At 38.8% G+C, this 24,966-nt stretch overlaps 1 protein-coding gene across 3 annotated transcripts; it reads left to right on the forward strand.

The window, feature by feature from the left end:
* Nucleotides 1-77: 77 nt before the first annotated feature.
* IQCE (IQ motif containing E) lies at nt 78-23,781 on the forward strand. Of its 3 annotated transcripts, XM_032197456.1 has the most exons (23): nt 78-339; nt 1,529-1,576; nt 2,196-2,238; nt 2,603-2,743; nt 3,036-3,167; nt 4,162-4,232; nt 5,004-5,117; nt 6,845-6,895; nt 7,411-7,481; nt 7,697-7,769; nt 8,191-8,240; nt 10,773-10,930; nt 11,430-11,485; nt 11,795-12,003; nt 12,805-12,909; nt 13,690-13,792; nt 16,131-16,226; nt 17,602-17,625; nt 18,610-18,723; nt 19,702-19,832; nt 20,584-20,699; nt 22,572-22,678; nt 23,400-23,458. In XM_032197456.1, the coding sequence occupies exons 1-22, from the start codon at nt 298-300 to the stop codon at nt 22,631-22,633; spliced, it is 2,010 nt and encodes a 669-aa protein (XP_032053347.1). In that variant the 5' UTR covers nt 78-297; the 3' UTR covers nt 22,634-22,678; nt 23,400-23,458. The 3 variants fall into 3 exon arrangements, with proteins under 3 accessions (XP_032053347.1, XP_032053348.1, XP_032053346.1); XM_032197455.1 differs by lacking the exon at nt 22,572-22,678 and having other exon boundaries at nt 79-339; nt 23,400-23,781; XM_032197457.1 differs by lacking the exons at nt 16,131-16,226; nt 22,572-22,678 and having other exon boundaries at nt 23,400-23,781.
* Nucleotides 23,782-24,966: the final 1,185 nt, after the last annotated feature.

Here is a 24,966-nt window from a genome sequence, read left to right on the forward strand (position 1 = left end):
GGCCGTGCAAGGCGGCCCGCCGCGCTGAGGGCCGCTGGGGGGCGGTGGCGGCCCGCGGCACGGCCGGGGCCCGCCGGGCTTCTCCCGGGGCCCGGAGGCGGCAGCGACGAAGCCGCGGCGAGGGCGAGGAACCCGTTGGGAACCCGTTGGCACCCTGCGTAGGCTTGCGGACGGCCCCGTTGCGCCGACACGGAGCGCCGCTAGGCCGCCCCGCGGTTGCCATGGTGACCGCACACCCGGAAGTGCCGTGAGGGGGAGGCCGCGGCCGCCCCGGCCCCTCTGAGGCCGCCCCCGGTCATGGCCCGGGGGGCAGGAGAGGCGGCCGCGGAGGGGCAGCTGGTAAGGAGCGGCGGGGGCAGGGGGATGAGGAAGAGGAGGAGGAAGAGGAAGAGGGCTGCCAGGGCCCGGGGCCCGGGGCTCGCCCTGGGCCTGGGGTCGTGGCAAGGCCCGGAGTCCCTTCAGGAGAAGGGCATCGGCCCCTAGCGTGAGGGGTTTTGTGGCCCTCTTCCTCTCCTTCCCCAGCCAGGAGGAAGCTTTGGGTTTTGCGCAGAGCCCCCGTGTTCCCTGTCCGGGATGAGCCTGCTCTGCAGGGGAAGAGGGGCTGTGAAGGCTTCCAAGGGTGTTCTTGTCAGGGCACCTTTATATCCTGGTGAACTGGAGCGTTTTTGTCACAGCACCTTTATATCCTGCTGAACTGGAGTGTTTTTGTCATGGCACGTCTATATCCCTCTGAATGTTCTCTAGGGGCTGAGTGCCTTCTCGTTCTTTATCTGATTCCTCCTGCAATAGGTGCAGTTATGTGAAGAGATCGTGCAGAGCGATTAAAAGGCCTTAAAAATAAAAAGAACCTCTCAGTGTGCTGCGGGGAACATTGCCTCAGGAAATTAAAAACTAGACGGCATGGCGCGTGAGATGTGTGCGTGCCTGCTCGCAGCCAGCACCAAATGCCGTTGTATCTGCTCTGGTGTTGTCAATCCCATCTCCTTTTCTGTCAACTGGGGTTCTAAAAAAATACTTCACCCCCTCCCTGCCCCTCAGTGAGATAGATCAGCATCTTTCCAAAGAATGGTGCCGCAGCTGTAAGCGCCATGGACTTGGCAGCAAGTGAAAACGTTCTTTCTGCGAGGGCAGCCCACTTCCATGTAATTTGAAAGATAAGTGCAAATTTTCTTTCTGCTATGGATATGCTCACGTTTGAGAAGCAGAGAAATTTGTCAGCTTAATATGAGGAGAAATTAAATGCTTCTTTTTAATGCGTTAGCTGTGTCTTTTTTTCTCAGCCACATCATTTCTCCAGTCTAGTTTACTAAATGTTCCTTCCCATAGCTTAGCAAGGGAGGAATCACACTGAATGTTTGTGTTAGAGCAAATGATACTGTGTTTTGTAAAAGTAGCAACTCATTTCCCATTTGAATTTGTTGTACTCAAACTCTGTCATGATAGTAACAGAAAATAAAGTTTTCTGGACATGCATTATAACCACTTATTTGGAGAGTAGCAAACATTGCCGTTTGTGTTTATTTCCCAGGGAGATGACAGCCTGTCCGTGATAACCTGTGAATCAGATGCAGAAATGGTGAGTTTTATTAATGGCATTCTGCAGATAAATGCCTTAAAAAGGCCTCTCAGAGTGTTCTTTCACACGCTACACCCACGTGATGTCTCCTGATCAATAAGACATCCTTCAGAGAGAAGTAACAATGTTATTGCAATGCAGTTGGATATGAAAACCTCATCTAATTCCAGCTGTAATTTTGGCTTCTAAATTCTCCTTCTCCAAATTCTTCTGGGGGCTGAAATTATGTTTGGCTAACTAATCATTTTATAGTGTTTGCAAGGAATTCAGCAAGCCTTTCTTTTAGCTAAATGGTCCTATGGTTCGGCCTCTGTGTTGTGATCATCTTGGACTCTTGTTGTCACTTGTACTTAGTACTGATGGGGAAGGTCTTAATGTTCTGAGCACGAATATGCTTTTTTGTAGCCTAAAACTTCAGTAGTTACCACCTTAATTTTGGTGACTGTTGCTGTGGCCAATCCTGCATGTACTTAATGCTACAGGTTTTGTTTTCTACACAGGTTTTGTGTTATTAGAGTAAGTGCTCTTAATATAAAATTGGAGTCAATTTTGCAGTTATATGCTCAGGTGTTTGAAGGGTGGAATGTTTTAAATATACATAATGTTTTTTTCCTTCCAGAAGTTGAAGAAGAGAATTTTTCACAAGCCTCCAAAGTCACCAAGTAAGAGTTGCAAAATCTTTTCTTCTGTTTCCATTACGCACAACAAGATAGATTTCTACGGGACACAGTAACTGCAAGATTTATTTGAAAAATCTTATGATTCTCCCTAGAATTACTCATTGGTGTGTGCAGAGCACATCTATCTGAGATTTGTGTTCTATAACTTGTGAAGTTAGATTTTTATAGGCTATATATTGAAGTGTATAGCTTACTTGGAGTTCTTGATTATTTTCATGTTATTATTTTTTATGTTATTTTTATATATTTTCTAAGTGATAGCCCTATGTCTGGGAACCTTGAAACACATGGCAGAATTTTTGTGATCTCGAACTTCTTAAGAAAAGAGATATTTTCTTTTGTTTAGAGTCTCCGTACAGCTCTAGCACACAACTGTATCCAAAAAAACCTGCCATTTGGAGATCTCTGCAGGGAACAGGCAGTGCACGTTTTGAGAATGCAGCTGTAAAAAACCCAAGGCAGATGTGGCTGGGATCACTGAAACAAGGTATTAGTATAGAAATTTAATCTGCATACGTGGATAAAATTTACTGTTGGGGACAGCTTAACATATGATTCTTAAACAATAAATATGTATTTGTTTAGAGTACGTAGGAAGTAATTTCAGTATTACTTGGGTGGTTGGAACTGTGAGTTATCTGATCTTGAGCATTGGAATTTGTAGTAGGAATGATTAACAGCATCTGGAGCTTTCTGTGTCATATTTGCTCAGAATAAATCCACAAACGTAACTCACAATTATCCCTGACTTTTGCATTTTGTTCCATTTTTGTTGGCAGGAGTGAGCCACCCCCTGAAATCAGATGTTGACGTGGGGCATGCGCGATCTAGTGTTTCTAGTAGCACTCCAGAGTATTTGAAGGAAGCTCTAGGAATGAAGAAGCCAAAACATTCCCGTTCTTCTAGTAATGGTAAACCCTGTGATCGTGTGGTAGATAAAAGTTAGTGATGTCATCTCTTTTTCCATGTAAAACCACACGTTATTTGTTTAAGATCTTAGCTTTAGTAAAGCAAGACCCGTTCAGTTTAACCTGTATTAAAGTACATGTGTCAAAATGTGATCATTGGAATACTTTGGAGATTTGTAAATTGGTTAAGGCGGCTTCCCAGATTTTTGTGAGCAATGAATCACTATTAGCTTTCAGAACTTCTTGCAAATTGCTATGCATTTTCAGCTGAAAAAGCTGCAAATATAATATGGTTCAATGGGCCAGCTGTAGACAATTTATTGTGACTTTGCAAAGCATAGTTTAGGAACCATTGATAGAAACCATCTGCTTGCCTGAAATTCTATGTAATTGACTCCTTTTACTTCTTTTCTAGAAAGTGTTTTATCATGTGGTTGCGATATTAAAATCAACTGTTTTTTATGAGAAAAGCAAAATATAAAACTTCTATCCTGTTCTTCTTCAATGAGAACTGTAGAGTTAAAAATCCCAGTCTTAAATTCCATTTCAAATGATACCTATGCTGGTATTATACCTATGCTCTTATGCATAGGTTCCAGCAACTCTGAAAGGCAATAAACTTTCACACATTAGGCATCAATAGAAAAAAGTCTTTTGGACATCTTTTAGAAATCTTTTGTAAGTAATTGACTTCTTGGGATGGAAAGACTTCAGTCTTCTGTGAAGTGTTTGTTTTTCTTGAGATGCGTATTTTAATCTAGCATGAGAGAAAAGAGAGATGCTTGCGAGAAATTTCACGTATAATCTGGCAGAAGGTTCATAAGGTAACATCTCCATTTTCATTTATAAAATTAATTCCTTTGATCACATTTCTTTTTAAAATGGTCTAGTTTTCACTTTGGCGCTGTTCTAAATATTTTCTTTAAATTAGAAGATTTTTATTTAGGAAAAAGTACTTTTTTTTCAGATCTGCTTATTTTATGTACCTTTTGTGTAGGCTACATTCCTGGAACTCCTGACTATAAAGAAAAAGAAGATATGTATGATGAAATAATAGAACTTAAAAAGGTACTGTCTCTCTGATGCTTACATAATAAAAGTCATAGGGCTGTTCTGTCCATCTCTAGATGTCCAGACCTTGTTGGTTCAGAATACTTTGGTTTCTACAACTGAGACATCCACCGAATTTTATTTTATTTTATTTTTTGTATTTATAACGCAAGGTCTAAACTAAACTTGCATCTGTTTAAGGCAATTTCATTGTTCTTATGGTGTGATAGATACTTCTGAGTTCTGGAGGTGGAAGCCCTGAAGTATACCCAGTCCTGAACCCCAGCCATGGCCCTAGCTGGACACTAAAAAGGTTCATTGCATTGGTTTCTTTGACTCTCCATGCAAACCCCTCCTTCCCTTCCTTTATTTTTTTTTTCCCCTTCTTGGCTGTTATTCATCACATTTTAACAATTTGTGAGTTGATCTTTGTGCAGTGTATGAAAGACAAGGACAAGTTGAACACTAGGCAAGTTGAACCCCAGGGATACCTATGAACAAATATCTTGGCTGTTGTAGATCATTTGTGGAACGCTGCCTTTCTGTTAAAACTTTCTTTTTTGTCTTTTCCCTGTCATCTCTCTTACATGTCAGCTCTGGCCTTAGTGTAATGGTCTTTTTTCTTTTTTTTTTTTTTTTTTTATCTGCTTTGTCCTGGTCATCATAAGTGGATCGTTACCAGAATCAAAACATTTCCATGTCAAAATTCAGTGTCAAAATTTCCATGTCAAAATTCAGAGACAAATTTTGTCTCTGAAATGAGCTTAGGATTTTTCCCTCCTCTTTTAGACAATACAAGCTCAGAAAAATGAAGGAGATCGAATGAAAACTAAGCTTCGTCGACTGGAAGAAGAGAATAACAGAAAGGATAAACAGATCGAGCAACTGTTGGATCCCTCCAAGGTGACTATAGTAGAGAAGTGTGGGGAGAGGGATAAAAATAGGCAGAAGAGTGCTGAGTGGTGTGGTCCTCATCTCTTTGTCTCACTGAATTTCAGAAGTCTGTAGTGTGTTGACTCCTAGGAGTGATGAACTTAATATGAGAGGTGGTTGGTTGGTGCAAAGTGATTTCCGTTTTGTGTATCTCAGCTTACTGTTCTAGCTCACTTTAAGGGAAGATAACACCATGCTGTGCAGATAAGCTTATTTTGCAAAGATAATTTTCATTTCTTAAGGAAAAATTGAATTGTTGTCCCTTCAGACGTCTGCTTTTTGAATGTTTTGCCTGAGAGTAGAAGGGAGTTAACCTCTTGCATGGTGACTGTTGCATGCAGTCCCAAGACCTGAACCAGGAAACAAAAATGAGCTTTATTATCAGACCCATGAGGCTGAGAAACAATTAGGATCATAGAAGACCTGAATTTCACTGAATTCCTGTAGTATTTTCACCCTGATGATCAGCTACACTCCACCACAGCCGTGCTCTCATTCCCTTTCTCAAAGGAAGAGGGGCAGAGTATATGATGAAAGGGTAGAGATAAAGACAGTTGGGGTCAGTCCATAGCACTTCATAGCACTTCATCATCTGCTGCTCCTTTGTGGTCATTTTCTTCCCCTGCTCCAGTGTGGAGCCCCTCCCATGGGATGCTGTCCTCCCCAAACTGATGCTGTGTGCACTTTCCACAGTTGAGGAACTGCTCCAATGTGGGTCATACAATCACAGAAAGGCTTGGGTTGGAAGGGACGTTAAAGACTAACTTGTTACAACCTCCCTGCCACAGGCAGGGATGCTACCCACTAGATCAGGTTGCTCAGGGCCTCATCCAGCCTGGTCTTGAACACCTGCAGGGATGGGGCATCCACAACCTCTCTGGGCAACCTGTTCAGTGGCCCTCTGAGTGAAGAACTTCCTCCTAACCTCTAATCTAAATCTCCCCTCTTGCAGTTAAAAATCGTTCCCCGTTCTCATGTCATTATCTGACTGAGCATAAAGATGCTCTCTGTCTTTTTTTATAAGCCCCCTTTAAGTATTGAAAAACTGCAATAAGGTCACCCCAGAGCCTTCTCTTAGGCTGAACATTCCCAGCTCTCCCAGCCTTTCTTCCTAGGAGACTATGAAGGGTCCGTACCACGGAGTCCATCCCTTAGGAGCAAACTGCTCCAGCATGGGTCCCCCATGGGCAGCAGCTCCCACCAGATCACCTGCTCATTTGTGGGCTCGTCTCCACAGGCTGTAACTCCTCTCTCTCAGCTGCTGTGTGTTTTTTTGTTTGTTTGTTTGTTTTTTCAATTATTTTCTTAAATATGCTCTCATAGAGGCGCAACCAGCATCGCTCACTGGCTCAGCAGTGTAGCAGGTCCCTTTTGGAGCCAGCCGGAGCTGGCTCTTATCTAAGATGTGGCATCTTCTGGACTCTACTCACAGAGGCCACCCCTGCAGCCCCCCGCTACCAAAGTCTCTCCGTATAAACCCAATACAATTCCTTGTGCCTGTTGTTTTCTGTGTACTCTTCTTTATCTCCAGAGAAGCATCCTAATAGAAACTGGTGAGCATAGGGACTTCTAAATTTAAGCTGTTGAACTGTGAAATGACTACGGAGACAAAGTAGATTAGAAAATTCCATGGAAAGAGCTGACAGTAGAATAAAGTAGCAAAGTTGGTCATTTGCATTATTTGTCTTCTCTTGCAGTGCTCTGAGCTGGCAAGAGCTTTGTCAGAAAAGAAGTCTGACAATGGATGGGTAATAGTTTGCTACCTTTTGCTTTCATTTATCTTTTTTTGCTCTTGCTAAGTTGAATCACTACTGAATAAAAAAATAGAATGAAGTAAGAAATAATAAACAATTAGTGTAACAATTATTTTTATAGTCAGGTAACAAGGATCTGGAATTAACTGATTTGTAGAGAGCTTTCTTTGTCACTTCTTTGAGTCTGTTTGCATCTGTGTTCTCCCTGTTATCCTGCTACACTCAAAGCAGCAAATAATGGGCAAAATTGTTTTTATTTAGTGATTATATGTAAATATTATAAAACTGGTTATGTTACCATAGATAAAAGTTAGGGATCTAATTTCTTTAGTGTCCTGTTTGAAACAGGATAACAGACGTGCATGTGATTTATTAAGTGCTAAAGTAAGTAGGAATAAGTATGTCTGATAGGTACAATTTATAAAGAGAGGGTGAGATTATGGAGAAATGCAACTTCTGTGAAGAGATGGATTACTGTAGGACTGATGAGCTCTTTGTTCTTTCTGTAGGTGGTTAGTGGATTAAAGCAGAAGGTTCTCAAGCTAGAACAACAGTGCAAGGAGAAAGACAACGCTATCAAGTATGACTTTGGAGGGGTAGGGGCTTGTATTGGATAAGATAATCAAGGGAATGTGAAACCCATTATTTTTTACCGGTATTCTTCTGTTTCTTAACGCAAACTAGCAAACTCAGAGAACATCTTAGAAATGATAAACCACCCACCCAGAAACTGTAAACCAACAGGTATTACTGTGGCTTTACCAGTGTGATTATTTTTTTTTCTTCTATTTTTAGCAAATTCCAGTCAGACCTGAAGACCAACAATTTGGAAGAAATGAGGATAGCAATGGAAACCTACTATGAAGAGGTACATCTGACAAGGCTTTCATCATGTGTACTAGAAAGAAAGTTTTTTCAGTTGTTGAGTTGAAGTATAAATAGAAAGTTTTAGATAGGTGCAGCTAAGCTGTAAGAAACCTGTCATTAGAATCAGATTTTCACTGGCATTCTTACAGCTCCTTCTATATGCACTGAAAAACCTATTTTCCTCAATAAGTTGAGTGTATTAATCAAGAAGGGGAAATAATGAAACCAATGTACATCTATGTGTAGTGCATAGGTGAAAGGCAACATAACAATAGCCTGATTTTCAGCGATGGCATTGTTGCCTCTACTACTACCCAAAAGGTCTTGCTCTGATTTTCACCTAATGACCAAGTGTATTTCATTAATGATGTGAGTTTTCCACAGCTAGCACATTAATAGAATCTATATTTCGTACTTCACAGGTTCATCGTCTCCAAGTCCTCCTGGCAAAATCTGAAACTATGAGGAAAAAGTATGTTTCATTCTTTTGAAGCAAATATTAGTGTATATATGTTTCATATGTCACTCATATACTACTTTGGAAAACAATTACATGGGAACTGTTTATTTTGTCATTTAGATTGCTGGATTTGCTTTTTCATACTGCTTTGGTTAGCTTCACAGCCTTAGCATGTGTCTTAGTCACATTTTTTTCTGGAGATAGATCATATTGTGGATGTGGGAAAAATGCTAGAGCTATTTAAAAAGTCCACAGAAGCTCTGAAAGTTTATTTGTTAAATAAAATCCATCTTCCCCCATAATTATGCTTATTCTGATATCACTGCTGATTAAAACAAACTCAACAGAATTTTGACATTTTACTGTTGAGTCAGTTCTGGGCCTCGCTCTATGGTGCGTGCTGCACTGAAGTTATTTTGGAGTAAACTTGATTTTCTTGCGGTACAGAGATACAGATCCAAATCTCAGAGTATCTTTTGTGAGATATCCATGAGTGGCGCTAGTAAGACACTGTCAGAGAAGCTTCTGCTGGTGCTTGTCACCAGTGCGCAGGTGTACAGATGGTGATGAGGGTAAACATGCTGTGAGAAGTGGTATACAGAGGAAATAAAAATCAAAGCACAAAAGGCAAAAGACTGAGCTACAATAAAAAAGGAAAGTAAGAGCAAATGAGTGTTAGTTGAGCTGAGAAGAGGGTAACAGTCTTGTGGGGTGGGAAAATGTACTGCACTAGTGACGCACACCACTTCCAAATTTGATTGTCCTCTGTGCTTTGTTTTAAGCACAGGCAGCTATCTTAATTTTGGTTGTCATTATATGGATTGATAGAAACATGAGAGCTCTTTGTGGGTTGTTATGTGCACTGGTTGTGTTTTGTTGATTTCTGTTGACTTGTGTGGATTAAAAACAGGAATTTGGTTTGCCACTTTTTAAAAAACTAAAAAAATCTTCTCTTGGCTCAGGCATGTGGTGACTAGCTCTCAAGGCTGTAAGCCATCACACTTAATTTAGTCACAGGTGAAAATGAACCATTGGGTCTCTTCCTTGTCCTCACTTATTCATAGCTTCAAAAAGCAGTGGTCAGGGCAGTCTCTCTCAATTATATGAGCGTCAGTCTCTCCTTGAGAGGCCAAGCACTGAAATAATAGGTGCTGTTGAAGGTCAGGACTCTGGCACATAGAAGGAGTTGTAGGAGAGTGTTTCTTTCATGATGCTTGTCTACATTATTTCTGGCTGAAGTGAATGGCTTTTAGCTCCTCTTCAGTATTTACACTGAACTATGAGTGTTTGTATGTGGGGCTGTGGTTCCCAATTGTAGCTAAAGACTAGACAAATTTTCAAACCCCTAACATGGTCTGCAGTGGTTTCAGTTTGGTTTTGATGAGCCTAAAATAATGGCACGCAGTCATACAATTACGATTTCGATCGTTTCTGTCGTTTCCCACTTTTGGTGATTTTTTTTTTCCCTACTCTCTGCTTGGGACAGTTTTATGAATAGTCATCCATGATACCTGAACAGCTTTATTTATTTGTTTTCGTGCCTTCCTTTCCTTTTAATTTCGAAAAGGTAAATTAGGTATCTTTTTGCTTAGCCTAATTGTAGACTGTCTTCCCCTTCATCTTATAATTATTTCAGCAAATAAGTGATGTAAGGTTCCTTCATAAACTGTTCTGTGATTGTCATTGGCATTTGTCCAAAAGTAAGTCCATTCTTTGTTTTCAGAAGTAAGTTTTCAAGATTTTTCTCACAGCGGTAAGGAATAATTATTTCATCCCACTAGAAATCTGTTTTGTGATCAAACTTTGCAACTTTGAACATCTGGAAGCTGAGTTTCCTTTTATTAGAGAAAAAAATAAGCAAAATCAGACATTTAAAGCATTCTTAACACAGGAAAGCAGACTTTCCCTTTTCTGGTGCCTCTCATTCCCACCACATCAATGTAAGTTATATCCTCCAAATCCATTTCAAATTTCTCATTGATTGAAATGTACCTTAAAGAGATTCCTGAGGGGTTCACAGTCTCGGGACCAGTTTCTTTCATATTAAAGCGTTTATAGTTACGTTTATGTGTAAAATACATTTATATGTTGGATTTGAGTTATTTTTCCGGTGTATAGCCTGCTTTCCCAATCTCAATCTGCTTGTTGAGTGGGGAAAAAAAGGCAATTCAGTAAACACAGGTTAGCTTTCTGTGCTGAGCAGCTTTTTGTAGAAGTCTCTCCATAAGCAGTAGATAAGTGGTTTTTAATCTGTGGTCCATAGATCACTGGTAAAGCATTATATGATTGGTTAACAAAACAAGTAGAAGAATAAATAAATGCAACTCATAAAACAATTGTGAAATTGAGCAAGACAATCTTTATTCTTTTAGGAAAAAGTGTTCAACTCCTCATATCAAGAAAGTTGTGCAATGCTATCAGGGAGGGAGCTGCAACGGTTAAAGTAGCCAGCTGACTTGGACAGTGAGGCTGTTCCATTCCTTCTGATGCTGCTTTTTTGTTCTCTGCTTTTAAGTTAACTTTCTGTTCTTGACTCTTTTCAAGTACAGAGGGCAGAGATACCCAAAAACGACTAAAGGCACTGAACGCTGCTGTCCTGAGATTATCCCGGAACATCAAGGAATTACAGGATGAGAATCGGAGTTTGAAAGAAGATCTAGATCATGTAGTGAGCACTTCTCTTGCATCCAATAAAACAAAAAGTAGGTGCTGAAAAGTTGGTGAATGAGGGATGAGGGATTTAGGAACATTTGAAAAATGTGTTTGAGAGGGAGGGCAAGACGCAACAATGGTAGAAATAAGGGAGATAAGACAAAGGTGGAGATTTGTGACAGGCAGAAGTTGGAATGAGAAGTTTCTTACAATAGTCTCTCCCTTACTTGTGGGGATGCTGCTCCAGTAAGACATTCCTTTATTATTATTCCTGAGAATTCTGGACTGGAATCACTTAAGATTAAGCTTCTGCTGGAAAACTATTTTTATCTGTTGGAAATGGATAAACATGAATGGTTTATATTGTTTTTTGAGCTAACTGGTATAGGAAGTCAGATATTTCAAGACTGCTTTCTTCTTTTCATTACTGCATCTTTAACGTTGAGGCTCAGTGATCTTTAGGTGGTCTTTTTGTATGGACAGAAGTTTAAAAAAGAAATGTTAATTCACTAATATAGTTTCCTGCTTAAAGCTTTGTTTTGTGTTTAGATTACAGTGAATGGAGCAAGCAGAGGCTGGTGAGGCGGATTTTGGAACTAGAAAAGGTGGGTGATCAAAGTCACATGGCTGTCTTACTTATCACCAAGCAGAAAATACAAAACCACTGGCTTGTGCTCATGGCATGTATCAGCATTGTGTATTGTAGCACACACATGTGAACTGATGTCTGCACTGTGTCCCCTTCCTCCCTTTTTTTCTTTTATCAGACTTGAAAGTAAATGCATGTTTTAGAATTAAGTTCTGTTTGATCTTTTCTCATGGCCTAAGTGAAATTCTTTTATGCTAGATTTAATTTTCCTCTTCTTTTTGCATTTGTGGTATTTTTCTTGTGTATATAAATTTATCCTTTTTAGAAACTAGGTGCCATGGAGAACACCAGGGTATCACCAGCAGATAGTGAGCCATCCCAGTTACTTGCTGTGTCATCTTCACCTTCTGCAGACCTGGATCATCCAGATTCTCAACAGGTAGACCACGTTAAAGAATGCCATCACCTCCGAGGGCTAGTGAAGAAACTGAAGAGTGACAGGAGAGCACTTCAAAATCTCCTACTTAGTAAAGAGTAAGTACAGCGCTTTTTGAAATGTTGTCGCTTTTGTAGGTAAGAATTATTTGTATTACCTTACAGAACAATGCAATAAGTTCTTCACATTTTCAGAAAGAAGACAAATTTTTAATGATCTCCTCAGCTTTTGTCAGAAGCTTTTTCTAGACCTGTTGGTGTTGTAAAATTAAGTTATAGAGGGGGGGAAAAAGTAAGCAAGATGATGGAAAATGAGAAATTCTGCGTGTTTCTAAAACGTTTTTCACACCATGTCATTTTGCCAGACACAAGTTGAATGGTTATATGCTGCTTTATGTAGCACTTCTTGCATGTATTTTGCTGTAAAAATTTTCTTTTTGTTTTTGTTTTTTTTTGACAAACTTTTTTTTCACTGATCTGCCGCTTTCTACATTTAAGCCTGCATTCTGCCATGTGATGCCATGTGTCTTCTTTTCTCTCCAGTAAGCAACTGATCTGCAATTTAAAGTGTTTAGACTAGTTTGGTGTGTTAGTGCATGAGGGCAGGCAGGTTAATCTGATCATGAGCAGAGATGTGCACAGAGCTATGTATTCTAATAAAATGCTCTGCCCCCCATGTCAACTCATCTTTGAACAAAAATGTATAGTGAGAGCACACAAAGAGAGTGCCTGGTTCTGAAAAATGTGTTTGCATTTTGCTTTGTTTAAAAGGATAAATTAAATGTTTAGTTACTTTCCAATTTTGTTTTATTTATAAGTTTAAACAAAAATAGTTACTTTGTTCATGTGAAATAAGATTTTTTTTAAAAGAATTACTTAGATTTTCTTATACCTGTATAGATTAGATATCAAGCAGTTGCTACAGGCAAAGGCTGAAGTGGAGTTGGAGCTGCAGAAGTGGCAGAATAAGAAAGAAGAAAAAAGTATGGAAGAACAGACTTCAAGGTATTGTATTCTGTATTAGTAGTTCCTTTCAGAACAAAAAAAAAAAAAAAAAAAAAGAATAATCTCTTTTGAAGTGGCTCAGAATTCATAGATCATACGAACTGCAGGAAGCTGGGAATTTATTTAATGAAAAATGTTTTGGAGGGATGGAATATGTTACCAGGGGAGGAATTCTACAGAGTGATTTTAGAGGAAGTGGAAGTCTGAGATATACAGTAGAAAGAAGAATTAGATTATAATAAAAATGAATGGGAGAAGAAGTGCTATGCTGTGCTTGACACATTTCTTTTTACAAGAACAAACAACCCTCTTGTATCTTTACCTTACCTTAGCCTATGCTTCTGGACCACTGCCAATATGTCATTCTATGTAGTTCATTTATTTTGTATCACTGTTGGTAATAATCCTGCACAGAGCTGGGGACTGGAAAGTGATTGCATTATCGCTCTGTAAGACAGGACTTTGCTACAGTTTCATATTTATCAGTCATCATTTCAGATCTAGAGGCATTATTAATAGTATCAAGGGTACCATTGTAACCTTGGGCCGCTTTCTTTTTAATTTTAACTTAGGACTATGCTATCACAACTTGAGAATTAATGCTCAGTGTCTGTAACTGTGAGAATATGTATCATGTTATCCTGAGAACAGTTTCCAACTTTGGCCTTTTTTTAAAAAAAAAAAAAAGTAACCCAATTTTATGAAAATAGGTTCAGCATATTCAAAGCAGGAAAAACAGAAAATTTCTAGCTACAAACATCTTTGCTTTTCCAACCATAGTGAGGAAATCCAGATCCTTACACAGAAAGTTGGGAAATCAGAAGCAACATTGGAGGAAGAAAAGAGTGAAATGACAGAAGATACAATGGAAAAGCTTAATAAGGTACAGAAAAATGTTTTTTTGGTTTTGTTTTTTTTTTTTCATTCCATCTTAGACCATGCAAATGAAGCTTATAGTCAAAATAGCTGCTAGATCTGTCTTTTCGGAGAAGCATCTTGTTATAGAGACGCTGAATGATGGTTAAGTTGTCTCAATAACCGCCACTGCGACTTAGGGTTTTTTTTTTTTTGGAGCTACCTTAGTAACTACCTACCTGTTCTGCCATCACTTTTTTTCTTATTCAGTGGAATATTACAAAAAAGCTCATACTTAAGTATTTTTTCCTTCCTTCCTAAGAAGAGAAAAAAATTATACTTGTAATATTAATTTATGTCTTCTTATAACATCTAAGCCCATTAGCTAATTTCAATCAGATACCGTAGAGGGAGGGAGGTCTTGTAAGTTTTGAAAGTTAAAGATGGACAGACAGGTAAGTGCGCTGTCTGTCAGACTGACAAAAGACAACAACAACAAAGACCCTTTGCAGTGTTTTTACTCTGACCAGATGATCAATTAGGGCACGTGTGCTGTCCAATCAGAAAATACTCTTTAGCCCTTCTGTTTGCATGGAAGTTGGGCGTTCTTTCATGGGAAGGCTTACCAAACAGAGTACTAATCATGATGAAAACAAAGTTGTTGGTTTTTATTTTCCCTGCTGATGGGGCACCATACTTAAGTAAAACAATTAAAGAAGATGCCAATACAATAAAATAAACTCTTGTCCCTTTTGAAGTTTTTCTAGAGTTGAGATATTCACAATTGGATTCATTTCTGGATTTACTGATATCTAATATCTGTATTTGTGCAGCCCTTAATCCTTCTGGCCAGTCTTAAATAGGCCTGTGTACTCAATTGTGTGTGTGTTTTTTGTTTTTTTTTTTGTTTTTTTTCCATGAAATATGCATGAACTTGATATCTTTGCAATCTTCTGTCCCTTTGCCAAATGTTGTTGTAGCTGGTCAGTGGAGATGAGTGGGCTCTGACAGAAATGCTTTCAGGTGCAGGGTGGTCATGTTAATCTCATTTCACTAAAAACCAGCTGAGAAGTGTTACTGGGGATTTTGGTTATTTGTACTTTAAAATTAATATACCCTGAAATTACAGGTAATATGAAAGTATAAATAAAAATGTCCATAAGCTTACGAGGGTACTATTTTTGATATACTGTGCAATTCTGTAGGAATTTGGGTTAGATTTTTTTGTGGTGTAGGCTGATGGATGCTAGATGATGTTTTGAATACCAAGTAACATGTTTTTAAAAACAGCCAATGAACAGCCCCATTTTTTCCTTCTGCAGGCTATGTATATTCTTGGCCAGTAACCATCTATTTATTGAAATGTTCCCATTATTTGTAATTATCACTAAGTTCCTACCAATTTTTCATTTTAATAGTAGGTTGTCATTTTTAATATAACATGATCCATTTGCTAAGCTTAAGCCTGTAACTCAGTATTTTAAAGGTTATAAATAAATCCCTCTTACAGAATCAAGAGGCTTTTTTCAGACTCTGTAAAATCTCTTGTTCCTCTACTTAGAATTTTACACCAACTGATTAGTCTTTTAAAATTGCAGTTATAACTTCTGCTTGGCAAGTGAAGTAGAATGATTAGTATGGGCATGATACTTAGGGATCAAAAAGATCAGATAGCCAGAGGTGGTACGTGCAACCACACCTCTGGAGAAATAACTGGAACAAAATCTTGTTTTGTTCTTGGTTTCTCTCTCTTTTTTTTTTTTTTTCCTAATTAACTAAGGTCTTCAAGACAGAAAAGTAGAGTTTTATCAATTTACACAAGCTTGCTTTCTTGTCAGTGTCACGTGATGGCCAACACAACACATCAGCAAACTTAAAAAGATGATTGTGGGGTCTCAGCTATCAGGAAGAGACTTGAGAGAGCTCCTAGGTTAATTAATATTAGCGTTCTCTGGAGAAAAATTGTAAAATTAGGTACTCTGACATTTGTTCTCAGTCTGTCAATAACAGATGTACAAAAAAAAAATTCTTATCAACAAAGCATTGGTTTCCACTGTGGGAATTCTTACTGCTATAGTAATGCATAGAAAAGTAGAAGTATGTGTAAATGAAAACCTTTTTGTTCCCATGCTCAGCTAACTGCAAAAATGGGGACAGGAATGTGTTTTGCATTAAGTCATCCTGATGATGAACTTGAATGTGAGCAGTATTCAGAGCTAAGATTTTTCCCCTTTAACTTTCCTCTATCCAGTAGGTAGGTTGAATGTTTAAAAACTCAGGTTACAGCTGACTGAGAAAATTCAACACTGATTTCCCCTTGCAGAATTCTAACTTTAGGGTACTAAGCTAAAGGTTCTTCTTCTTAGTCCTCACCAGTCTGCACGGTTAAAGGCGAAGATGATCATAGAAAGGAACAAGCAGCCAAATGCATTCAGAGGTGGTGGAAGTTGTACCAAAACAAGGTGAGAGTCCCCTGTCGGGAAGCAATGAGGACACCCACTTCTGCATTTTACTCTTGTTTCAGAATCTAGAGTAACCTGCTGCTGGGCTCCAGGAACTACAGCAGTGCTTCCCAGTTCTTTACCACCATCTTCTCTTCCACCACTTTTTTTTTTTTTTCAATTCCTCCCTGCTGCTGCTTTTGCCTTTTTCCTCTAGAACCCTGTTTCTGCTGTGAGAAGGACAGTTTCTAAATGGGGAAGTCTGGGTGAGAAACTAAAGGGAGCTGTAGCAGCTCTCCCTTGATAGTGTTGCCTCCTTGGATCATCTTCTCATGGAGTTCCTGCCTGCTGCATCTTGGCAACAGTGTTAGTACTGGAGCAGAGCCCAAGCTAATAAGCACAATGTATTGCTGATGTGTCCAGCATCACTAACATGCCTCAGAGAAGATGAAAAGTTCCTTTCTGGGAACTAATGCCTGTAACACCAATGCAAGCTTTCATGATAACTGTTTGACCTTCTTCCTGAATGCTCTTTTGAAGGATAGATTTAGGGCTTTGGCTAACTTTCCAACTGAGGCTACAGGTAAACTACACAATAGCTAAAGCTAGAGTAAGGGGTAAGAGTCCTAAAGGCATTGAATTATTTTTCTTATTATTTCAACTGTTCACTAAAGTATTATTGGAATATTGTTCAAGCTGTTGAAACTACTTGTTAAATCAAATTTAAAAAAACAACAACAAACAAAACCACAAGCAAACATTCTTTGTAGTTAAAAATCATTCCTCCTTGTCATGTCATTATCTGACTAAGCAAAAAGTTGCTCTCCATCTTTTTTTATAAGCTCCCTTTAAGTATTGAAAAGCTTCAATGAGGTCACCCCACAGCCTTCTCTTCTTTTGGCTGAACATCCCCAGCTCTCCCAGCCTTTCTTCCTAGGAGAATATGAAAGATCCGTATCATGGAGACCATCCTTGAGGGGCAAACTACTCCAGCACAGGTTTCCTGTGGGCAGCACCCTTATAGTAAAGAATTTCTTCTGAATATCTAAATCTACCCTCTTTAAACCTATTACCCCTTGACCTATTACTACAGTCCCTGATAAAGAGCCCCTCTCCAACTTTCTTGTAGGCTCCCTTTAGGTACTGAAAGGCTGCTGTAAGGTCTCCCCAGAACCTTTTCTTTTCCAGGCTGAACAGCCCTCATACCTGATGCCAAAAAGCTATTTTCAAAGATGAAAGAACTTCTTTTTCTCAAGCTTGCATTTTGGGTTTGGGTTTTAAAGTTGGGTGGTAGAACACATATTTTCTTTGTGTGTTTGTTGGGAAAAATTTGGAAAATACTTGTTAGATAAAACGTATATGTTTCTGGTGTTAACTTAGGCATTTTCCATTTCAGAAAGAAGAAATTGCACTGGATGAGGTGAGTATTTTTATGATACCAAACAAAGCAGTGAATCACATTTAACTTGTATAAAAGCATAAGCAAATAACTTTTTTTTATTATTATTTTTAAGGAGGTTTTATTGTGAGATGAGCTGTGGTACTGAGACTTTGTTTTTCAGGCTGGCAGTGTTCACCTTTTGGTCTCAAGTTTTCTATATGTCTTTCATTTTCACTATTAAGAATCGTCAGAAAGATTTCAAGTAGGAATTTGAAGCCTTTCCTAAGGAGAAATACCGCAGAGTGTTCTGAAGAAATTGACTTTGTGACAATTTAGTCACTTTTTGATCAGTGTTTTGCATAAACATTGCACATTTTGGTTAAACTGTTTTTCAAATTGCACAACATAGCATCTTTAACTTGCTTTTTCCAGAAAATTAGGAAGTCATATTTTCAGACATTAGAACAAATTTTATGTGATACAAATATGCTGTGTTACAACTAGATGCTTTTTGTTGATTAGAATCTAGTAAAACCCAAGTAAAAATCTGTATCAAAATCTGCAACTTGTACATTCAGCATAATCACTGCAGTAGTCTGCCAGGCTTGGCTTGATTTCTGGTCAAACCAGAGCATCACAGAGCCTGCTGAGGAGCCACCATGTAACATGGGAATGGGATGTTTCTCTATTTGTGAAATATAGGCTAGTGCCGGTGGCCAGAAATTAATTGCTTTTAATGGGATCAATCATGAACACCTCTTAGACTGAATTTAAACCCTGAAGGTGCATGTCTATGGGTATTTTTATCCCCCTTGCTGGGGATTCTCTGGACTCTGGCACAGTGTCTGTGAAGTAGATGGGTGGGATTGCTTAAACCTAAAAAATGTCAAGACATCAGTATAGTATCTACTGCATGGGGAAAAGTTATTTTGCTTGTGTGCCTCTTTCCTCTGGACTTTTGTTTTAATTTGTAGGTGCCATCTTCCAAGGGAGCTAATGTTTCTTTCTTTCTTTCAATGCTAGGCAGTTGTTGTGCTTCAGGCAGCTTTCAGAGGACATTTAGCTCGACAGAAACTGTTACTGAATAGTGGGATGCGAGATGCAAAACCTCACAACAGGCATAGCCCTGGAAAAACGGTAATTGGTATCCAGTAATTCCATTCTTTTTAGTTTTCTATGTGAGGTACTATACTTCCACGCTTAATTCTCCATGTCACACAGTAGAGTTATTTTAATGCACTGGTTAGCAGCACCGTTGTAATTCCAGAAGGATAACAAATGAATTCCCTAGCTTTACTTTCTGTCTTCTTTAGTTCACAGAAGTAGAGTTGTAATTTCACTGCGTTACGGACTGTACCTAAATGTCCTGTGGTTTTTGTTGTTTTGTTCGAGTTTTCTGGTTTTCTTCCATTAGCTAGTAACATAAATTTTAACTCATTAATTTGGAATGTGATTGGAAACTGCACTTATACTCATGTTTGTTGAGTCATTGTAGTAATAGGCAAACCTTTGTCACTGAAATTCAGAAATATGGTTTTAGAGATCTTTGGCTTAAAAAGTAATCTTGCATGTGGCTTGCTCTGCTAAAAACTTGCAGTATCTTAGTTATGTCAAATGTGCTCCAGATAGCTCAGCACTTATCAACTAATTTTTTTGTCTTCTGTAAATCATTTGCCAGCTTACATGAACAACCTTTTGGCCTTTAGCAGGCTAAAATTAATTTGGAATTTTCCATACAAGTTGTCCATGTGGTCGCACTTTGAATGCAATTTTATATAAATAGGCCAAATGTGATAGGACTGAATACTTTTGCTTCATACAAGCAGAAAGCATATCCATCATAAAGGTTGCCTTACCTTGTTTGACTTTAGGCGGTTTTCTTCCTGGGAAATAAATGAACTTTCCTTGCAGGTATCCAGTCTCATTAATTGAATGCAGGTGCTTCAAAGCTTGTACGACAGTCAGATTTGCATTGCTGCTTATAGAACCATAAAGACTGCAGACCAAAAGACAGAAATGTTTGTTCCACTGCAGTTTTCAAAATTAGGAGTAAAATTGTCAAAGCTTCTGTCAATTTCTAAAAGGTCAGTTCTCTTTGATCTGATTACTCTGCAGAACTCCTGTATGTCTCGTGTGTCAAACTCTTTGAGCTCGTCTTCTGACTGCGAGGAGAAAGAGGAGACTGTGACATTCATCCAGTCCATTTTCAGGGCTCACTTAGCACGTGCTGTACTGCTTGAGGAGAGGTAAGTGACAAATAAATTATTTTTTTAATTATTTTTTTTTGCGATATGTAGAAGCAAAACTGTGCTTATTACAGGCGAGGAGTAATTTTTGAATGGGATTTTAGTGTGGGTTCCTTGGCAGAGAAAGAGAACAGGGCCATTGTTCAAACACACAAAAGAGCTTTCTCAGAGTAAAATGCTGTGGATATGCAACTAAAGAGGTTTCTTGCTGCAGCAGTAATCTTCCTATATCTTGTTGCATGTTTGCTATAGAGATGAGGGAAAGCGGAGGAAAATAATTACTTTTTGGAGAAAAAAAAATTATACACAGTTGCTATCGAACTCAGTGCTGCTACATTAGCTTAATTTAAATGAGTCTGAAGCTCTGACGCGTAAAAGTTAAGGATTATATGGAATAGGAACAGGGAAGAGCTAGGATACAATCTTGCATTCAGTCTACTGGCTTAACTCAGGAAGAACATGGCAATTTGCTTACTTTTTGTAAGGTTTTTTACAGGTTTGTTGTGACTGCCTTGGAAAATACTTTTTCTCTTCAGGGTTTACTACACCAGAAATTTTTAATATTAGTTCCTATGGTTACAAGGCGAGTTACATAGTTTTCACCTCACATGTGTGACCCAGTTCACTTCTTCAAAAGATACACTTTTACCTCTGTGGTGCTAGTAACACAAGAAACTTCCCTGTATGCATTCTGAAGACAAACTGCAGTTCCTGTTCTGTACTATAGGCTATGCAATGTGTAATTTTGCAGACCCTTTGTGTCCAGTGCAACAAGTGAGAAAGCAGATTCTGCTGTCTACGTTACAGAGAATAAACCAGTCTCAGCAGCACTCCAGAGAACTCCTCCAGTCATCATGTCACCTCTTGGTAATCTCATTTCCTTCTGTGTTCAAAAGTATGTGGGGTTTGAGTAAGTGCAGACATAATTTGACAGAGCATCTGCACATACGCACGCATTTACATGCATACTTGCACTGTGCATTTACTCTTTTAATTTGATAACATGTTCCTTGTACGGGCATATTTTCAAATGAAAGATTAAATCTTTGACAACGTCAGTACCAGCTTCCTCGCAGTGCTTTGCCTGTTTGTCAAAACTGCAGATTGGATGATCTCTTTCTGTGGTCAATAGTAATTATTTAAGGAACATGGTGTTCCTCTGTATTGCCTTTCTACTTCCTCTTCAATCCCCCACCCCCTGCCCTGTAGCTGTAATATGGTACTTTCCATTGTCTACGGCTTGCGGCCCACAACATAAGTTGAATGAGTTTTCACCTTGCTGACTTAGTTTCTGATGGGGACAGACATCTGGTAAAAATGAACCATTCTAGTCAGCCATCTGTATTTAGTCATGTTTTTCATCAGTCTTTAGTTGCTGTATTAAGGGGAAAATTGGAGTTGTAGGTAGCCCTGCCAGCTAGCACTGCTGTGGTATAAGCTGGGAAAATGTCTTTGTCTTTTGTGGCTGATATTCAGTTTTTCCTTCTTGAAGTTTGCTTGCTGCTTCTGAGAAAATGGATTTAAAGCCAAAGAGGCTTCTAAGAGGATGTTAGAAGTACTGAGCAGGAAAAGCAAAACAATGATGTAGATAATACAAGTTTAGACATGCAGCTTCAAAGGAGTTAAAAACAAGCTGAAGAAAGCTGGTAAATAAAATAATAAAATAAAAATATCCTGAGCAGGATATTTTAGGTTTTATGGACCAGTTGGAGAAAAAGAGCAACTTTGAGGGTGACCTGAAAAACATTAGTTTGTTGTTGTCAGTGAAAAGCTGACAGTCCCTGCAGACTTGTGCAGAAACAGAGCATGCCGTAAGCAGCTCAGGCTGTTCCTCTAAGATATGAGATGGGGAATAAGCCAGATTTACAAGGGCTGCAAATACAGAGATTACCCTTCAGTGAAGGAGAATGTTTGTAAGAAAGTTTATTGTATTCCATATTCAGAAGCACGTTCTACTACTTTGTGAAGGAGTCCCTAAGACTTGCTTCTGAAGATGTTACAGAGTGACTTTTAGTTATGTCTAGCAACAGTATCCAGAAAAGAATCCTGGCAGCTTCCTGTTTCGCTTGGGCTCTACTGCAGTAGTCTTTGTTGGTACACTCAGTCTAAACCCAGAGTGAATCAATTGTGAAATTCTGCCCAAAGAGAAAAAATCTTTTAAAAATGAAAAAAATAAACTGTTTAAAAAAAAAAAAAAAAAAAAGTTTTGTGCCTCTGAATAAGTATTTCTAAGACCTTGATAAAGTGCTATAAAATGAGGCTAGTCTGGTAAGTGCAGTAGTCTGACCATTAGAATAGTACTGATAGGGAGGGCACTGTCACTACCTACCTGTGAAGTCTCCAAAGGTGATTGTAGGTGATGATGACAATAAAATGATGAGTGAAGAAATTCTGGAAGAACTGATGCAGAGAAGAATTTCACTTAACTAGAGAGTCATGTTTCTTTTCTTCTGTAGGTTGAGGTCAATGTAAGTCTCCTGCATTCCTTGTTTTCATTCACAGACTCTGTCTGTCACCCTTTTTCTATTTCTGGGCTTGTTGTGCTTTCTTTATTCCACATTACAGTTGCTGTGTACCAGCAGGTTTTTTCTTTGTCAGAAACCTCTCATTTCATTATGAAGCCCATGGCATGTTTGTTCTTCCCAAGTAAGATTTTCTGTGTGCCCTCTGTTGTCTTTTCTATTCCAGTGTCAAACTCTCAGTGTATGGCCTCATGTGTGTTTACTTTTTGTACTGCAGGTCATCTTGATTTATTTTCCTTTTGTCTGGGAGATAGTCTTTTTCAGAGAACTGATATTTGAAGCTGAAAAATAGGTGAAGTTGAGGAGAAGATACTGTCCTAGCAGGTATTAATAGCTGTAATCATTAAGTTCACAGATCTCTTGTAGAGGGGATAGAAGCTGCTGTTCCTGCTCATCACATGTAAGGGGCCTCATGTATCTGACTTCTCCCTCTGATTTTCCAGTTCTTACTGGAATCATTAGGATTCTGTTTATGCCATAAACATTTCTTCAAATTGGAATTGAGTTGCATAGAACCAATAGAACTCACTGTCTTTAAGGCAGTACAGCATGTGAACAATATTTGTGGTATTTTATAGATATAAGAATGAAAGACATTGTCACTCACAGCTTTCATCTTACTGTTTTCCCTTTTCTCTATCTATATTTGACCGAACTTTTCATTATGACCTTCCTGCTTAAGCTTGCTTGGGTCAAGCTTGCTTGCTTGCTTTTCTGGCCTTCTAATAAATATTTATTTTTATGGCCTGAAATAGTTTCAGTATCAAATTACTTCACTTTGTGACGTGTAACCACTTGCAAAGATTAAAAGACAGTAAGACAAATCATGCATGGTCAGGATGTCAACTTACCACTTGGTATGCATGTTCTTTCGTTAAAGAGGAAAGGGTAATAGTTGCAAGTGGAAAAAGATAGATGAGAGCTATTCATAACTGTAAGCAATTCTGGAAACTTGATGGCTCGGAGAACATTACACTTCCCACAAGGGCATGTTTTTATCAGCGTTGTTTATTGATGCCCTTGTTTCCTTTTGCAATTATTTCAGCCAGGTCTTCTGAGAAGCAATCGCAGCCCACTCTCTCTCTGTCTGTGGATGAAGCTCACTCAGATGATTCAGATGATATTGTCATCGGTTCTCCATTGTTACGGATGAGGAAGAACTCCACCCACTTTTGTAACGGGCCCCGATGATCTTGAATTATTTGATTCACAAACAAAAATATTTCTACGAAGGTAAAGCATAGCAAAGATGAAAAGGAGAAGTGTTAGCCTGCAGTTGTCATTATTTCAGATGTAAATGAAGAATTGTTTGATATGTCTGACTACATGGCTAAAAGCCTCTGACTGTCCGTTATGCTTATCCTTCTGTTATGGAGAGTTTGAATTTTAAAAAAGACTAAAACAAAACAATGTTTTGTCTCACAGATTCAAATATCAATTTTAAATGAAAGGAATAGAGACTTAAAATATTTCATGTCAAACAAAGTCTTGTTTCAGGTTGGCTGAAATACTTTGTTTAATCAGAAAGTGAAAAATAACTTGGCTCCATTTTTCAGCTTGTGTATGTGAAGGGGAACAGCTTGTATGTGCTACAAGGTCCTCTCTATTTAAATTTTTTATAGTGTCATATTGTAATATGGTGTGGTTTTTTTTTCTTTTTACACTAAACATTTAAAGTCTATGCAGACCAATAAGGGCTTCAAGGAAATCACTTCTGTGTCATAGGGCTACGCTAGGCCTACTGTGGCTGCATGGTTTCCTTTATTTATTGCTTTTTCCAAACGTGTTTGCTATAATATGTATAGCACTTCTGTATTTGAAATGTCTAATCATGTAATCACTTTTTTATATATTTGTCAGAGAAGGGTGTAATAGCAGGAGTGTTCTGTGATGGATGCCCTTGTGACTGCTTTTTCTGCTTACATATCAGTGAGTGGAGTGGAGTATGCAGGGTCATCTCTAATAAGTGCAAACATTTGACAGAGAAGATACGTTGCTTTATGTCTTGTTTTAGCTTACATCACTTGACTGAAACTTTGACTAACTAGATTGCTCATATGTTGAGTACTAAGGGATTTTAAGTCCAATTTTGCTCTGCTGTTGTTGATCTCTCTTCTCAGCACTGCATTTGTGTGCGTGCACATCAGCAGTATATGCTGCAAGTGCACCGTGAGACTAGTTACAGGCTGGGAGAGGGGTCACAAGGGACAGCCATCTTCTGTCATCAGGTAAAGCTATGAGGCTTACTGCTGGAAAGCCTGAGCACTACCCACTCTGTTCTGAGGGATGTAGATTGGGATGAGCAACATATTCAGACCCATGTAGCTTGAACAGAAGTAGAAGGTTGGCTTATAATAGATAATGAGACTACATCCAGAACAAACACTATTTGACAATGTCTTTAGCAGGCTACATGAAAGGACCAGTGACATAATGGAATGTGGACAATATGATCAGAGGAGTCTTTCCAAATCTTTTACACAAACTGTACCTCTTCTTGCTGGAAGGAGGAGCTTTTAGTCCAGACTATTGTTCCAACACCCTTCAAAGGCATGAAAATGCCTTTTTATGAAAGGTGAACCAGGTAGATCATGTGATATTTACTGGAAGTA

This window comes from Aythya fuligula, chromosome 15 (assembly GCF_009819795.1).
Source record: "Aythya fuligula isolate bAytFul2 chromosome 15, bAytFul2.pri, whole genome shotgun sequence".
NCBI classification, from domain to species: Eukaryota; Metazoa; Chordata; class Aves; order Anseriformes; family Anatidae; genus Aythya; species Aythya fuligula.